General features: G+C 43.0%; 1 protein-coding gene across 1 annotated transcript; it reads right to left on the bottom strand.

Annotated features, from left to right (window-relative positions):
* Positions 1–9,855: 9,855 nt before the first annotated feature.
* PRDX1 (peroxiredoxin 1) lies at positions 9,856–18,348 on the bottom strand. The gene is made up of 6 exons (XM_034779967.1): positions 18,194–18,348; positions 14,885–15,001; positions 13,869–14,022; positions 13,391–13,513; positions 12,113–12,243; positions 9,856–10,263 (listed from the first exon to the last, which is right to left on the bottom strand). Exons 2-6 carry the CDS (start codon positions 14,988–14,990, stop codon positions 10,178–10,180), a joined length of 600 nt encoding a protein of 199 aa, XP_034635858.1. The 5' UTR covers positions 14,991–15,001; positions 18,194–18,348; the 3' UTR covers positions 9,856–10,177.
* Positions 18,349–18,432: the final 84 nt, after the last annotated feature.

The raw sequence follows: 18,432 nt of genomic DNA, 5'->3' as shown, positions 1-18,432 counted from the left end.
GTGGTTAAACACTGGAACAAATTGCCTAGGGAGGTTGTGGAATCTCCGTCTCTGGAGATATTTAAGAGTAGGTTAGATAAATGTCTATTAGGGATGGTCTAGGCAGTATTTGGTCCTGCCATGCGGGCAGGGGACTGGACTCGATGACCTCTCGAGGTCCCTTCCAGTCCTATAATCTATGAATCTATGAATTATAAAATAAATTAATTGGAATAGAAATAGTGTGCTTACATTTCCGTGTATTGTGTATAGAGCAGTATAAACAAATCAGTGTCTGTATGAAATTTTAGTTTGTACTGACTTTAATAGTGCTTTTTATGAGGCCTGTTGTAAAACTAGGCAAATATCTAGATGAATTGATGTACCCCCTGGAAGACCTCTGGGTACCTCCAGAGATAACTGGTTTAGAGCCACTGCTCTAGGTCAGGAGAAGGGTGTGTGCGGGCCTGTGGGGTGATCCTTAGAGGGCTTGAAAGGGGGAGGAGAGATGATTCTTAAGGAATTCCTCTCATCTTCCCCCTACAGGGCAGACCCTAGGGTCAGATTGAAGGATGAAGCTCTTGAGCAGGCACGAGGGTATCCTGTTCCATATGTGGGAGAAAACTTTATGACCTCTGTATCTCATCTGCCCACTTTAGGAAGAGATTCTCAAAGAGACCGATTGAGAGAGCGAGGTGAGAAACAAAGGCACTTAAGCAAAGTAAGGTGTCATGGAATAAGAGGGTGTATGAGCCTGAAGGGTGTGCCTTCAGAGATGTGTATTGTACATTACAATATTGGGATATAATCATCAAGGAAAATACACCAACTTTTACTCCACTAGGACTTCACCATGTAACAGTAAAGATTGGCACGTGCTGCTCTGTCTGCAAGATCAGGTCCTAATATACACATATGCTATCAAAAGTTGGCACAACTTCTCTAGTAGGCTGACCAGACAGCAAGTGTGAAAAATCAGGACAGGGGATCGGGGGTAATAGGAGCCTATATAAGAAAAAGTCCAAATATCGGGACTGTCCCTATAAAATCAGGACATCTGGTCATCCTATTCTATAGTAACTAACAGAAGCAACAGGGCACGTGGGACGACTTGCAAGAGTGGGCCTTTATGAAGTGTGTACACACAAAACCATAAATTGGCACAAGTCTCATTGATTTCACTGAGACTCTATGTAAATGTAAGGTACACATGTTCTGAGTGTAGGATCAGGTCATTAAGTTACATACGTAGAAAAATCCAATATCTTTGGAAGAACTTCCTTTAGGTTTATACATTTATTTCTTTAACATTTTTGGGCCAAATTCAGCCCTGATGTAAGTAGGCACAACTTATTTTAACTTCCATAGAAGTTGCACTAGTTGCATTTGGTACTATGTTTCTACAGAACAGATCAATATCTCATACGTGTGTATTTCATACATTCCTGATTTGAAGCAGATTAGCACAATTTAAATTTCTTGCTAACCCAACTAAAGCTATGAGAGCCTCATTTACTGAATTCAAATAAATATGAAGATACATATGCCCCTAAACACTGGAATGGATTAATGATTAATTTTCTTGATACCATTAAGCCATTAAAAAAAAAAATGTCATGAACACTCTGTCACAAGCATTCACATAAAACATACAAATATTTCCCCAAGTAACCTTCAGGACATTCCAGTCTCCACTCCAGTTATCTGATTCTAGAAAGTTATTTATTAAGCACCATTGTCTCTTTAAAATCAAGAATCACTGCTTTGGTTTTATAAGTGATAAGCAAAATTAGGTATCATCCATCTTCACATAATTGATGCTACTTCTACAGAGTTAAAAGAAATGAGAATCTGATTCTACAAAGTATTTTCCATAAAAATTTACCTTATTTTCTTGAAATAAGGAGCAAGTTTCTAAAGGAGCTTTTCTGAAAAATATATATAGGCTGTGATTTTTCATATGTGTTGAGCACTTGCAGCTCCTATTTACTACAGTAGGATTTGTATGCGCTTAGAACCTCTGATATTAATTCCTTTTAGGCAGTTCTAAGTCATAATTCCATCTGCTTCAGCAATGATATAACTTGTTCTACTGCTTGAAGATCTAAAGAGTTACACAGTAAGCTCTTCAGATCAGGGACTGTCTCTTCATAAATGTTTGTACAGCAAGCACTAAGCAGACCACGGCCCTTAATCCCAAATGGCAGATCTGCATACTACTGTCAACACAAAACAAAACTTATTTTATTGACAAGTTGACTACCAACAGCTTTTATCCAAAAAAATGTGCACAGGTAGACTTGCTCTGGGCATCAGTCAGGACTGCGTACTGAAGGAGGCTGTTGTCTACAGGACAGTCTGGGCTCCCCTGCCCAGGCTGAAAGTATGATATAGGGACATCCTGAAACACTGGAGAGATTACCTCCTCCTTTGGAGGTAATTCATTTTTGTTTTCTCCATAGTAGGGAGTTGCTGCATCCCCCTGACCTCACCACCAATTCCTCACTCCGGATGTCTTACTGAGACTGACAGGGATTCCAAGGACTACCCTTACAGCTAACTGCACAGGGCACAGATTATATAGGGAGTATTCCTCTTCCAATGGCTCCTGGTTCCCTATCTTTATAATTTTCAGATTGGCCCTACTGTACCCCTTGGGGAGTGCAACCTCACTCTTGTAAATCATTGTCCATAGTTCCACCTGCCAGGGCTAGATGCTCTCCCAACTCAGGGACAGCAACTGGTACAATCTCACAATCAGGACCAGCATATAGGAGAAACAGAGAGTAGAAACAGCAAGCTGATATAGAGGAACAATTGATTCCAACTGAAATATCTTTCTCCTTCCCTGATGAGGCTGTCAGTCCACCCACACCTTGCCTGTCTGACTATTTAAAAAAATCTCCAAGGCCTCAAGACATATGTCCGAGACATCCAACATCCCATTGGAGGTGGTCAATAAGTCTCAAATTGTTTGATATTTTACAACAAGGGATATTGGAACTAGCTAAGTATTTGGGGCAGATCCCAAGCTACATCTAAAAGAGCTGATAAAGGATACTAAGACCTGGTCTATAGTACAAAGCTATGTCAACATAAGATGCCTAGAGTTGACTGAGCTGTGCACATGTCTACACTTAATTTGTCTCCCACCAAAATAAATGGGCCTGTTATGCCAATGTAATAAACACCATCTCCCCAAGTGGTGTTGAACCATGGTTGATGTATAGAGGTTGACACAGAGCATGTCTAGATACCATGTTATCTATGTTGACCCTAACGGTCCTGCAGCAGCTGTTTCACAATGCCCACAGTGCCGCTCACCATCGTGAGCTCCACTGCCCAAGGAGTCGCGGAGACTGGAACACGCATACCCTCCCTCTTTAAAGCCCCACGAGTTTTTAAAATTCCTTTTCCTGATTGCCCAGCTTGGCAAGCATACCTAGCAGCTCTCCATTGTTGAGTGCAACTGCCCAGCTGACCATGCTGGCTACAAGCTCTGGATGCACTCCAGCCTGGAGTAAACAAGAGAGATTGGACATCCTGGGCCTGTGGGGAGAAAAGGCTGTGCAGGAACAGCTCTGAACCAGCCATGGAAACATCAACATCTACATGTAGATTGCTCAGCAGATGTAAAAGCCAAGGAAAAGCCATGTGAAAGCCAAGGAGCTATGGCAGGTATACCAACAACTGATCCAGTGCCAAGCTGCAGGCCTGCCACTTTTACAATGAGCTGCATGCCATGGTCAACGGAGATACCACCACCATCCTGCACACCACCATGGATACCGTCAAGGAACCCAAGTCACATTCCCCTGGTCTGAAGAGCAAGGAGGAGGAGGTGATCAGGGAAGAGCAGGATAGGGGACAGCCAACTAGGGGAGCCAACTGTGAGTGAACCTAGACTTTTTTGACTCCACTGCTGTCCAGCCAGTTCCACCAGTCAATGCAGGCAAAGGAACCTCATGTAAATGTACACAATTTTTCCATTACAGGATCCCCCCCCCCCCAAAAAAAAGCAGGACAGTTTTTGACTTTTCATTAATTTACTCATGCTAGAAGAGGCAGTGGTACAACCAAGAGATGTAATGTTGGTATTGCTTTTCAGTCTCCTTGAGTTAGGGGTGTGTGTGTGTGTGTGCGCACGCGCCTGCCATGCATAACAGTTTATGTACAGTAGGATGTCAGTTGAATCCTCCTGAAATATCTTGATGAAACTTCCCTGGAAATCCTCTGCCAAAGGTTTCTAGGGATGGCTGCCTTATTTCTTCCTCCGTGGTAGGACAATTTCCTATGACAGTCAGAGATGACTTCAGCAGACACCATTGCAATGCACAGGCTTGCAGCATATGGGGTCTGGGTGGCTTTAGGTTGCTATCAGCAACTGTGCTCTTTGCCTTTGTTACCAGCAGGAACAAGATATCAGCTAAAATCACCACCACCTGTGGAAAATGGTACTATTATTCAGTGTTAATGCCCTATGCTACTAGTTTCATGCAACTGAGCAATTCCCTCCTCATTGTCCTAACCCCCAGCAGAACATATTCAATGTCTAGTGCTGTGACCGACACCATGCAAAAGCCAGCCCCAGCAGAAGTGAGAATGAGCATGTAATGCGTAAAAATTTAGAGGAGCAAGGGAAATTAATTCTTCATCTTAAGTATTGCTTTACATAGTGAATATAGTGACAATGGTACCTGGGTGTGTGTTTTAGCTGAAGCTGCTGCTATTGCAGCCTTCAGGGTTTCCCCCTCTACCAGTGGAACACCTGACCCTAAGGGGGAAAAAAGAAGAGGACTTGGGATGACATTTTCAATGAGATCCTGCAAGCCAGTGCTGTAGACCATAAGCACAGGGCCTAGAGGATGAACATTGGGGACAGCCTGGAGAAGGAAAGGGTAGAGAGGAGAGAGAGATGCACCAAGACATAATGGGACTTTTCAGGCAACAAACATGCTGCAGACTCTGGCAGACCCGCAGGTTCAACAATCCTGGGCTTGTCTCCCTCTACAGCCCATTGAGAACGCAATCTCAGGACTTCCATATATCCCTCCCCCACAACATTCCTTGTGGTATTGGGGCTGCTACACTACCCCTTTGTGGGAACACACTACATTAGAAGGACAACATTTCAAGGGGTTCTAGAGATTATCAAAAAGGGGTATTGTCTTCAGTTCAAGGCCCTTCCTACTACCCATCCCTCCTCAAGGAGGAACCCCCTTTTGTGAGAAGCTGTTGAAACACGAGCTGGACTTTCCTACATCTCAGAATAGTGGATGAGTTTGTCAGAGTTCAGGGTTAGGGGGTTTTGTTTCCATTATTTTCTGAGCCCATTCTGGACCTTTAGCATTTCAACAAGTTTATCCTTCATTTCAAGTTCAGGATGGTGACTTCAGCCTCCATAATTCCTTTGTTAGATCCTCAAGACTGGTTCATGGCTCTTGATCTTCAAGATGCCTATTTTAATATAGCCCAAAGGAAACCTATCAGATTCCTGTTAGGAAGATCTCACTACCACTACAAGGTGCTGCCATTTGGCCTTACCATAGCACATAGGGTATTCACCAAGTGCTTAGCAGTCATAGCAACTCATTTAAGGAGACAAGGGAATGAGGTCTACTCATATTTCAGCAACTGGCCTATGATCCCTTCAGGAGGTTTGTCTCCACATCAACATCCTACATCTCAGAGTCATCTGCCTAGCATGCAAAGCATTTCTACCTCCACTCCAGGCATCCACAGTTCAAGTGCTAAGAGACAATACCATAGCTATGCATTATGACTACTACAGCACCTTGGCAAACCCCTAGTTCCCAACCCATCCCCACTCACTGCCCAGAGGCCTCCCCACAACCGACCTGCAGACCAACTCTCGTGCTGCCTGTGGTACTCACCAGCCCCCTGCTGGTAGGAGCACTGGTGCAGGCGGCAAGACCCTTCAGCCAGCCCCAGCCCCAGCCTGACCAGAGCAGCAAATTTTGAAAATTTTTTTAAGCACACAGCTGGGCTGCAGTTGTGCGCTAACTGGCTACCTGCCCAATAAAAAAAACTTAGTGTTGCAGAACATCAGATATCAGATTTGCCAAGCATTTTCTTCTAGAGAGGGTTTCAGTCTGGCTCCCTTTCTCATCCCCTGGAGCAGGATGAATGTATACTTTCCTCCCAAACGCCACAATACTAAGGAAACAGACAAGATGCAGAATTTATTATCTTAGAAATAACCAGTCAGTTTGGTATTCTGATCTGGTGAGCCCCAAGTGCAGTCCCTACCCACATTACCTGCTCTGTCCAACAGACTTGGAGATAGGGTTGCCAACCCTCTAGGATTAATTCCTGGACACTCCAGGACAAAGACTAATCTTTAGTTAAAGGTTATATGATGTGATGAAATCTCCAGGAATACATCCAGCCAAAACTGGCAACCTTACTTGCAGAACAAGTGTCAGATCCTATACCGAGGCTCACCATCATTACATCGGATAGCTGAATAGCTTCTTTGGTTAATGTCAGTCAGCATCCAGGCTGAAGTTCAGAAACTACTACTCCATAGCAGGAAAGCCTCAACTTGTTTGACTTTTGAAGCCGAGTGGAAGAAGTTTTCTATTTGGGCATCTCATCACCAGTTGCCCCACTTAACAGAGCCCATCTTATTTACCTTGGACTATTTACTAGCCCTGAAACAAACTGAGCTTTCTATTAGTTTGATAAGGGGTCATCTAGCTGCAATATCTGCAGGACATCCTTCCCAGGGGTATATTGTATTTTCCCCATCCTCAAGTGGCAAGATTGCTCAAGGGTCTCTTATTCCCCCTGCCCCAGTTGAGGAGTCCCTCCCTTTGAGCCATTAGGGATTTGTTCCCTATACAGTCACAGGGCTAGCTACACATCGGTCCTCTCTCTCTCACCAGGATACATCCTCCGCTTGGAGTCAGGCCCTAGACCTTTACCCCTCTGGGGTGGAAGAATGCAGTTCTCCCATGCTTAGATCTGACCATGGGCTTTAGGACCTACTCCTGGGGGGCACAGAACACATATAGCCAGCAAGACTGAGGGCAAATAAAACATTTACCAAGCAGTCAATAAAATGTCAGGATAATTAGAAGCAAGCACTTCCTAAAGTACCCAGCCAGGTCCAGGACAGTTATACAATTTTACTAACTCATATGAAAGTGTGAGCAATTTAAAATGACATTCTACTTTTTTGGCTGTTTGGTGTTCTGTACTGTAATTTAAATGAAAATCCAGGATTATAACTGAAATGCAGGGTATTAGTTACCAAGTGTTTGTAATTTAACTTTCATGTGTTTAGGAAATACCGAATAGTTAGTGACTTTTGTCTTGTAGTTTAAATTACCAAAACAATTGAAACTGGTGTGATTATATTGTATTATTTTGACACAAATTATGCAGAATTTTGAATTTTTTGGCACAGACTTCCCCCCCGCAGAAGTACCCACCCTGTTGATCAATTAGGCTTGCTATCAGGTCTGACTAGGTTCTTCCCCTCAAGAGTTTAACCAGTGGTGACTAGACAGCTGCCTTAAACCAAAGAATCAGAAAAAAAATTAAAAACAAACCATATATACTCATGTCTATCTTACCTTGAGCCTTACTATCCTGTCATTATAGGGCAGGCAAGCCTGGTTTCTTCAAACAGAGGAGACTCTTTTCCCCCCCCTCCCCTCCAGCAGGTGCCTGTTCCCCCTCCCCTCCAACAGGAGTTAGAACTCCAGACAGAAGTCTCTATTTAACTGTTTCTAGTCCTTTTGACTCAGTATTTGTAAACTGAGTTTTGTAACTTACTGGAACCCACAGGTAGACTCCTTACAGCTAAAATTTTGGGTATTACCATAACCTTTAAGTCAGAGGTGGGCAAACTACAGCCCATGAGCCATGGGACCCTCCTGCCTAGCCCCTGAGCTCCTGGCCTTGGAGGCTAGCCCCCCCGGCCTCCTGTTCCCCCTCCCCCGCAGCCTCAGCTTGCTTCGCCACCAGCGCAGTGCTCTGGCTGGTGGGGCTGCAAGCTTCTGGGGCAGTGCAGCTGAAGAGCCCAGCCTGAACAAGTGCTCTGTGCTGCACGATGGTGATGGTGTGGCTGGCTCCAGCTGGGTGGCACAGCTGCAGCACTGCCAACCACTGGTGTGCCAGGCAGCATAGTAAGAGGGTGTGTGTGGGGGGGTGGATAGAGGACAGGGGAATTTGGGGTGGTGGTCAGGGGTGTGGATAGCCGTTGGAGTGGTCAGAGAGTGGGGAATGGGGACAGGGATCCTGGGGGGGCAGTCAGGGGACAGGGAGTGGGGGGTGTGTGTGTGGATGGGGCAGGAGTCCTGGGGCAGGGTGGGGGCCAGGCCACAACCCCCTCCCCTAACCAGCCCTCCATACAATTTCCAAAACCTGATGCAGCCCTCAGGCCAAAAGAAGTTTGCTTGACCCTGCTTTCAGTAGTAACCAAATGTCATCTTATCTGGAGCCATTATTTTGTTTTCCTAAAAGCCAGTTGAACACACTATCAATACTGTATACATCTAAATAACCAGATCATATTTATAAATTACACATCAGCCCCACACCTGTCTCACCACCTAGCTGCAAAAATTGCCTTCTTGGTAGCCCTTATCTCAGTTCAAAGGCAGGGGAGATTCAGGCCTGTATGGCAGGTGCCCCTTATACAGGAGTTTCTTATGAACTCATCTCAAGTTCCTGCCCACAGGACTTTCAGAATTCCACATGAACCTCCTAGCTTTCTTCCAAGCCTAATTTCACACTTCTCTTAAACAGAAGAAAGCAATTTAGAAACACACCTGGATTGCAGTCTTGAGGTTAAAGGTCAGTGATATCTACACATGTTAACATCCAACTGTATAAGAACATGTTAATTAGTCAGATCAGATACTAGTGGAATGAGCTCTAATGCTTAAGTGTATTCAGGGACATTTGTCAAACAGTAAGCTGAGCTACCCTGTAAACTTTGGAAATATGCAGCCTGTGACACTCAGTCCACTTTTACAAGACACTATTCTTTAATAGAGGCTTCCAGATCAGATGTCTATTTTAGAAAGAATCTTACTAACCACCTCCAAACTAACAAGGAGTGGTCTGTGAGAGAGGGATCCATGAGGACACATGTGGCTTGTTACATGACCAACAGACTAGTTCTTGGAGATTTGTGTCTATGTATCCCACAACCTCCCCTGCCCATTTCCTGCTCAGAGTCCTAGAACACTGGGATACTGTATTGGCAAAGAAATAATTGGGATTGCTTTTTTTTTTTTCTTTCCCCCCCCCAGGTGATGGGGAACAAGGACACCTAGGATGTAGGCCCCAACAGACACTGCTGTCCAAAAAGGATCTCTTCTCATGTGCACCAGATGTGGTATGTGTGGACAAGACATTTTGAAGAATCAGTTACTGTAAGGCAAGTTAACTGTTCTTTCCACTCCTGGCTCTGGAGGGGAGTGTGCTTACTGGACAGAGACTTGGTTGGGTAAGGGGACTGAAATGAAACCTAGAGAGGACTGGCTAGGTGCAGAGAATGGGATGAGGAGCCAGGAATGGGGAACAGATAGGACTGGGATGGAGACAGGGATGATGTCCCTAGCTTGTTTGCCAGAAGCTGGGAATGGGCAACAGGGGATGGATCACTTGATACTTACCTGTTCTGTTCATTCCCTCTGGGGCACCTGGCATTGGCCACTATTGGAAGACAGGATACTGGGCTAAATGGGCCTATGGTCTGACCCAGTATAGCCATTCTTATGAGACAATTTAGAGAACCTGAAGGCTCATTTGCACAATGGACCAAAGGAAAGGTGTTATTTTCAGAGTTGCTTCACATCCCTAGGTTACTGCTGGAATTCTTAGAGAAACAATACACTGTTCCAGTTTCTATGCGTTTAATAGTTACAAAACGTCAGATACAGCTGGTCTACATGCAACACTGACCCAACCACTTACACTGCATTGGTCATTGAACTCAACAGGGCATGATACACAAGTATTGATCATTAGGATTCTATATCAAGGTATTGTCAGTAAGACTAGTAAAAAAGGATGGTTGACGCCTACAGACAAGACTTCTCAACTCACAGTATACAATCTTTAAATAGTCAGAAAATTAAAAAATACTTGACGCTCTTGTTCTTTTCCAGAAGGCAGTCCGAGGATACTAGTCTAACACAGTCGAGCACAGGCAGCAAGTTTACTTCTGCTTGGAGAAGAATTCTTTGCTTTTCTGAACATCAGGTTTGATTGTTTCACTCCCAGGTTTCCAACCAGCTGGGCAAACTGAAAGAGAAGTTTTATTAACTGCTTGTAGAAGTTCCTGCAAGACATGTTTTTACAAGAGAACAGAGCATGCCAGCAATTCAAAAGACTGCAAATACACAATATTCCAGCAATAAGTAATTGTTACTGCCATTCACCTTTAACACTTCATTCTGTTTTACTTTTATTTTGTATTTCAGTTATCAGTGCCCAAGGAAGAGAGAGAACTAATTCTAGCATTTCCCAACTTTTAAATGCTTTTACAGCTATTTGCTGACTGAGGAATCCTAGATGGGAAACATACTCTAGTGGTTTAAAGCCTTCTGCCCCAGTTTATCCCTGTCCCCTTCAGTGCCTGTCCTCCCCCCACCTCCAAAACTCCAGCCAGGCTGCTTCTTACTTCACTGCCTAGGCACCACCAGGTGACAACTGAGTACACAGGACAGTCTCCCTGTTCAGTTCTGGTGCCTAGCACCAGTGGCTGACAGCAGCTAGGAGGAGCAACTATTGCTCAGTCTCTGGAGATGGCATACATCCAGCCTGGTCAGCACATAAAAACTGTGCTGCAATGGCACATGCCCAGTACAGGCATAATCTTTGGAGACTTCAATAAGCTTGGAGCACGTGCCAACTGATTTTTTCAGAGGCTTCTAACTTGGACAGCAATCCACTCAAATTTGGCCTAGTGGGAAGACAGCACACCCCTTAATCCAGGGCAGAAAGACTGGCAAATTGAGTCTACCCTAAAGCATGGAGGCACTAGTGCTCAACAAAATGGTTGGAAGAATTTATTATGGGCAACAGTATTTTGCCCTAGTTTTGTTCTGACCCATTTAGGAGAATCTTTCTAAGATACAAAGAGATTCAGCCTGAGGGAGACACCTGGAATGAAAAATAGCTGAATGGGCAGTTGAAGTTCAGCAATTCTAAGCAACTTAAGACCGAGTCTTGTAATGGAAAGTGTTACTTAAACTATCAATTCTGTCCATAATTAAAAGCAGATTAAGCAGTGAGCAACTGTTTGGTTAGAAATAATTGCATTGATTCAAGACTAAACAGTGTTAGCTACTAGAATGGCAAGTTCTCATTGTTTGGGTTTGTTTCAATGCAACAGATTCCAACCTCCGGCACCACAGAACATACAGACAGAATGCAAGAGGGAGCCTTGAGCCACTAGCCAGTCGCTCTTCTGCCTGTCCTAATTTGATTTGCCCCATGACTACAGGGAGGAGAAGCAGAGACATGGAGAGCTGCCATGCCCATCTGCCCAAGCCTTCCCATAGGGTACTTTATCAAGCCTGGGGAGAGATGCAGCCTGTCCAGGAATTTACTAGGGTAATATTACAGTGGCTCCCAAGTCTTGCATAATGCTTTTTATCCATAGATCTTTTCAGTTGCATCTAGTCCATCCACAGAGGGCACAAGTGAGTACAATCACTGGTTAAGAGTACATTTGTTCTTCAAAATGCTGGCAGGTATAAGCCACTGAACTAGATCAAGCAACTGCTACCAGCTTACATTGCTTGATGTTACTGAGTAAGTGCCCAATACCAGAATCAATCATATTTCCAAGTGATGTTTGTACATTAGATGAAGCAATGCTAATAGATGAACTAAAAGAGGGGTAAAACAGCATTGTGTTGCATTTTTACAGATGAGAAATCTATACAAGACAAGGTTGCTCTTTGTTTTGGGTGCATTTTGAAGTTACTTCCAACTAAGTAAGTTTCTGCAAAAACATGCAAGTGCCTTGAGTTTACCAGGGCCCTGGCTATGTGGAATAATCTTATCAATTGGAAAAGCAATTTCCCTTTACAAGAGGAAAAGGGGTACTTTTAAATACTTCATGCAAACTAATGCAAGAGCTTACCTTCTCCATGTTTATCTGTGAACTGGAAAGCCTGGACTAATCTGAGAGTTTCATCAACTGAGCGACCAACAGGGAGATCATTGATGGTGATTTGACGCAAGATTCCCTTATCATCAATAATGAACAGGCCTCTGAAGAAAAGCATACAAGAAGTTTTGAACACAAGTCAAACAAAGAACAGACTTTGAAAGAAAAATTATGCATGCAGTGCTGCAAGTATACTCTAATGTGGCAGTACAACAAGCTACATTATGGGTTTTAAGTGTGATATTAAGTTACTGAACTTTCCAAAAAAAAAAAAAAAAAAAAGTCAGGCCGCACAACAATACTATCCCTTGTACCTAAAATATTGAAGCAAGTGTTTATCCCACAATACTACATTGCATGCTTATCCGCAACACAAGCTAGAGGTGCCAGGAGAACAAATTTTCATCTGGAGACCATTTACAACTCCCACTGCAATAGGAAACATACCCATGCATATGGATCAATGTGGAAGAACAGAACAGAGGAGGAAGGTAGCAGGGGCAAGGACAGGGAAGCTCCTTTCACATGGATGAAAGGAACACTCATGTCAGAGACCAAATGAAGCCATAGCTGAACCTCCTTTCAAAGCAATATTGAAAATTAGCAGGTATTTGGTTGCAGTAGGTTACTTCAGTGGCCTCACCTCAAGATTAGAGTTTAAAGCTCTGAATGGCAGGCCACAAAAGATTTGGTCTTCCAGACCTACCATATAATCTGAACTCAATTTTCAGAAAGGTTAGGAGATGTTCAGTTCCTTAGACTAAAATAGCAGTCATTTGCAGGAATACACAGGAAACTCACACACCCAGCTTGATATTTCTTTAATTAGGCTAGCATTTACATTTCTATATTTCACTGCAAATCTTGTGCTTTGCAGACTACACAGAGTGCATCACTAGGGAAACAGTGATTTGAGTGAAGAGCAGCAAATAGCTAGCATGCTGTCCAATAGTGACATGGGTTAGGAAAAGGAAGGCAATTTTCAGCTAAAGAAACCAAGGTGTGAGCGAGTGCCTTTGGCATCCAAGCCTACCAGGCATATTTGAGAAAGCTTAGAGAATTTTAATTTGAGTAGGGAAGCAAGTAAGCTAAAATGAACAAGTTTAGCTTGCAAGATCTCCCAAGTACCTGCAAGTTTTAGGGTTTATTTTGGTAAATACACTCCAGGAGGGTTTTTTTTTTTTTAAAACTTCTATTTGAAGTGATCTGTGGATCACAACAGTCATGAGAATACTCTGCCAGCAGCCTTACCTGTACGCAATACCTTCATCGTCTTTTAATACTCCGTAATCTTTAGCAATGGTGCGTTTTGTATCTGAAACCAGTGGAATGCTCATGCTACCCAATCCACCCTGCTTCTTAGGAGTATTGACCCTGAAGAGGAAGAGGAGAATGTCAGGAAGGAGAGGACATAGCAGTTCAGGAAACTACAGGAGTACAGTGTACCTGTGCTGGAATACTATACTTTTTTGCAGAATATTGCAATTAACTGCATAGTTAATGTCTTGGGGAAAGGTGGTAACTGCAGTAGTTATGCAATATTCTTAGGTCAGAAGCCAATTCTATTAGTTGGTATTGACCTCAACAGGACACTATTATACAATTGCTGCTTGCTAGCATCGCTGTAGATTTGATTACAGCAGAGAAGTTAAGATAGATCATTTCTTTTTTAGTATACTCTGTAGAGGAAAACTAATATAAGTCACAAGCATTAAAGATGGATGCTTACCAGGCAAGGTGACAGAAGTGAGAATCAACAGAAGCTCCAATTACTTGACAGTTCAGTTTCTTAAATTCATCAGCCCTGTCACTGAATGCAATAATCTCAGTTGGACAAACAAAGGTGAAGTCAAGGGGATAGAAGAAGAACACGATGTATTTTCCTGGGGGGGGAGGGGGGGGAAAAAAAAAATCACAAATTAGTCCTTTGGGTAAGTTAGACTTCCTTCGACAGTTACAGTAGTTTCAAAAGCACAAACATACAAAGACCGTGTGTATTCCAATTATCAATTAGGTCAGAATGGTTTCTTCTTTAGACCAGGAGGTCATCTGCTTTAGGTATACTACTAGCTTCCATACAGAAACCGCATATTTGTTGGCTACAAAATGTTCAATTCCACTGTAGTACATACAACACCACACCAAGAATATTAATTATAGAGACCAAGGACTAAAGTGTTTTTTTTTTTTAAATCATAAGAGTCTGGTTCTATTTTCCGCCCCGCCCAAGGCAGCCAGTTTTCTAGTGCTATAGAAGAATACTGCTTCCAGCTAGCTAATGAAGATGGGAAAGCACTACAATAGTCCCATTAAAAAAAAAAAAAAAAAAGCGCGATTTGACTGTTCCAAATATTTGAGATATTGCATCAGCTCCTTTTCTGGAGTGATAAGCAAGCCAAACAGGTCTGATCCAATACATTTTAGAGTAAATTAAGGTCTCATTAAAGTTTAGGATTCACATTTGCTACCACCAAGCATAACATGGGCAAATACTGCCAGATTCCTCACACAGCTTTGCAAGTGAAGACTGATATATACTTGTAATAACCCTATCATGCCAGCTCTGGACTTCTCAAATCAAATAATTGCGCAAGTTACATTCTAAGTGGGTAATTTAAAGGATGACCACCAACTCTGACTTTTGAATCAATCCAAGTCACCAGAAATGAAACGCAGTACATATGTAGCCTTGTAGATTCCTTACTCTCCTCTTCCATGAGAGGAACTGTATACTTTTAGACTTACCTTTATAGTCAGAGAGGGAGATGTCTTTGAACTGCCCATCTGGCATCACAGCTGTGGCTTTGAAGTCAGGAGCTGGTTTCCCAATAAATGCATTTCCTGCAGACATCTTGATATGGGCTAGAATATTAGAGACATGTTAGACACGAAAGCTTATGCTCTAATAAATTTGTTAGTCTCTAAGGTGCCACAAGTACTCCTGTTCTTTGAGGATACAGACTAACACAGCTGCTACTCTGAAACATGTTAGACAATGTAGCTTTCTAGGCATTGTCAACCCAAGGAGCAACATGCAGTTTTCATGTTAGCTGCTTTCAACTACCTGAAGGGGGGTTCCAAAGAGGCTGGATCTAGACTGTTTTCAGTGGTACCTGATGACAGAACAAGGAGTAATGGTCTCAAGTTGCAGTGGGGGAGGTTTAGGTTGGCTATTAGGAAAAACTTTCACTAGGAGGATGGTGAAGCACTGGAATGGGTTACCTACGGAGGTGGTGGAATCTCCTTCCTTAGAGGTTTTTAAGGTCAGGCTGGACAAAGCCCTGGCTGGGATGATTTAGTTGGGAATTGGTCCTGCTTTGAGCAGGGGGTTGGATTAGATGACCTCCTGAGGTCCCTTTCAACCCTGATATTCTATGATTGATTCTGCCATAATAATCCAGTAGTAGTCGGGGGTTTTTTTTGGATTAAAGATTGGAAACTTCTGTCATTTATATTGACCATGAGTTCAGTGAGTACGTTTAGTTTGCCAAAGCCTCTGGTACCTAGGTATCATGTAGCTATACTAAGGAGGATATTTATTTTTAAAGAAACCTCAGTATTGACTATTGACATTACAGGTAGTGGCTATTGCCATCAATTTTATACACAGTGTCTGTTTAGGAAGAGGAAACATGCAATCCACATATCTAGACCAAACTACTTAAGACACTACCGAACTGAGTTCATACAACCTTAATAAGATTCCATGGACTAGAGTTGTTCCTCTTCTGCCCCCTGCTATATGTAATTTAAAATGTATCATGCACACAAAGTTAACATATGAACTTTGAGTTCACCCAGAGTCCCACTACAAAATTCAAGATCTGAAAAGAAAGAAGCTAGTCTTCTGCCATTATACTGTACTAGTATGCAGCATGACTCAGACAGAGTTAACAGATCCAACCCACACAAGGAAGCTTGTCTGTTCCATGTTCAGAATAGATATATGATGTGTAAGACCTTGACCATTCCACCACACTATTGGTTTGATAACAGATAGTCTTCCTAGGCATACAGGCAATGCTTATGTCCTTCCTCCAGTTAGAGTATACCAAAGATTGTTATAGCACAAGGTTAAAAGCTTCCATTTTATTTGTTAGTAAAAAGGGAGCTGTGTGTGTGTGTGTAAGTAAAAAAAAACAACAAAAAAACAAAAAAACAAAAACAAAAACCCACCACCAAAACTACTGGGAAATTTAGGAATGCAAGCATTTTACAACACAATGGATCAATGTGTTACTATGATTGTTTATTAATTCAGACTTAAGCTGTTTGTACCAGTTTTATCAAATCAATTATTTTATTGTACTGCTGAATTTGCAAGTTTGTGATTATGACTGCTTTCTCAACACTACAAAGCATTTACTTCAGAGGTTATTTAAGATTGTGTAAGGGCAACAATGTTTCTTTTGTTCAGTCTAAGGGAGGTGGCCGTGTTGCAGAATTGTCAGACTCCACTTCAGTTATTTCTGAAGTTAACAAAATGCATCTGGTGTCTTTGCTGCTTTTAAGAGCTTCATGCCTGTCTAAGGGTAAACATCTTTAAAGCCCTATGCACAAAATCAAGCTGCTTTAGTTTCAGTAAAATTATGTTAGAATACATCTTTAAGAAAACGGCAAGTTTTGTATGAAATTTGTTAGGCAACATTGTTGTTAAGGATTAACACTCAAGTGAGAAGACTGCATTAGGATTCCCCACAGCATAGTTTCTACTTTGTTTGGAGTCTCTGCCACAGTCTGGTATTATCACAGCACATGGCAACTAACCACAGAAAACTATCTGGCATCCTCTAGCTAAATTTTAACAGCAACATTTCCTGAACAGAGTGTGGTGAAGACACCCAATGCTCAATATTGTTATGTTATTTCCTTTCAATCTATACACCATTAAAAGCAGCTGAACTTTGCTCCAAGCACTCCTTCAAGTGATTTAAAATGGCATCAAATATAGTTTTTAATCAGCTCATCGTTAATCTTCGAGTTCCCCTACAACTTCAAAGGCCAGCTGAAACAATTGGGTCCTGCAGCATCCTCTAAAGACGAGTTCAGGTTATATGAACCAGGGGCGGGAGGGGATTCCAGAAAACACCCTGCCAGTGCCCCCCCTCCAATAGAAGTAGAGGTGCTGATACTAATCCCTTTTTACAATTTACATAGATAAAACTTCTGTTCTACCATGCCTAGTAGTGAGAGGACACAGTTGTGCAGTTCAGAGACCATTGAACTAGCTTCGCTAAACATGGCTGTCTGAACCTTGCTCCGGAGCCAGCTCACCCGCACTGAGGAACTCAGGCCACAGAAACCAACCCTGGCGTTAGTCCTAGCACTAAATAGGGCTGGTTCCCTCCACGGTCCCCAACTTCGAGAGAGTCTCCAGCCAAACCAGATTTCCCGGAAGTTGGAACCCAAAGGGGCCAAACCAGATTTCTTTGTTAAACTTCTGCCATTAAAGGATTAATAGCCTGCTAGGATATTGGTGTATCCAGCCAAGAGAAGTCACTTTCATATCGGGATTATAACATGCCATTTCAGGGCCACTTTAAGAGCATTTGTTTCCCCTACTCTCCCTATAGGGGAGACGCTGCCCTAAAGCCAGTATCACAATCCTCGGATGGCGATTGTGAGAGAGCTCCCGAAGTTGGTTCCCCTAACACTCCTACGCTTTGCTCCCAGGGGAAAAAAAAAAAAGAAAAAAAAAAAACAACCCACCACCGTATTAGGAGCAACATTTGTTTCAGGGAGCCAGATTCATTCAGAAGGCTATAGAGATTTATTCAGATTCGTTCCCGGAGGCTACGCTAACAACAGATTTTCAGATTATTCTAGCTAGAGTCTCTTCCCTTCTCCCCCTTAAAGAGGAAAGGGACCTGAAGCATAAAAGCATCTAGGCTTCAACAGATTTGGCGTTCCTAGCAGAAAAATTAGTTCACCGTGCTCTGCTCTTCAACTACCCCAGGTGCGGCACAGAACAGCTAAAACAGATAAAACATGTTATACCAGAATTTACATTTTGCTACAGGCAGATAACTGAAGCTTGTACCGAAGGACACTTACATAAAGGAAAGGCGGGCTCCTCAAACGCCACTTAACACACACAGAAACCAGCTCCCGAGACTAACTAAACAGCCTACACTCCAGCTCTGTACCTGTGGCTTTATAGCCTCCCGAATCTCGCGAGGAAACAGGGCAGGGTAGCGAGGGGGAAAGGATGAAAGAAACTCACCGGCCCCGCCTCCATCCTCTCCCACCCCCTTTCCAAACGCTATGGCTGCAGCGCCAGCATGACTTTGCAG

The sequence above is a fragment of the Trachemys scripta genome, chromosome 8, assembly GCF_013100865.1.
Source record: "Trachemys scripta elegans isolate TJP31775 chromosome 8, CAS_Tse_1.0, whole genome shotgun sequence".
In the NCBI taxonomy this organism is placed as follows: domain Eukaryota; kingdom Metazoa; phylum Chordata; order Testudines; family Emydidae; genus Trachemys; species Trachemys scripta.
This window is presented reverse-complemented; position numbering and strand designations above follow the sequence as displayed.

Bases quoted from the DNA above. Each gene is read 5' to 3' on its own strand.
- PRDX1 (XM_034779967.1), bottom strand. From the start codon at position 14,990: ATGTCTGCAGGAAATGCATTTATTGGGAAACCAGCTCCTGACTTCAAA. The intron at 13,514-13,868 runs GTAAGCATCCAT...CTTCCTCTTCAG, and splicing joins CACTTCTGTCACCTTGCCTG to GGTCAATACTCCTAAGAAGC. The intron at 10,264-12,112 runs GTAAGCTCTTGC...CTTCTCTTTCAG, and splicing joins CACAGATAAACATGGAGAAG to TTTGCCCAGCTGGTTGGAAA.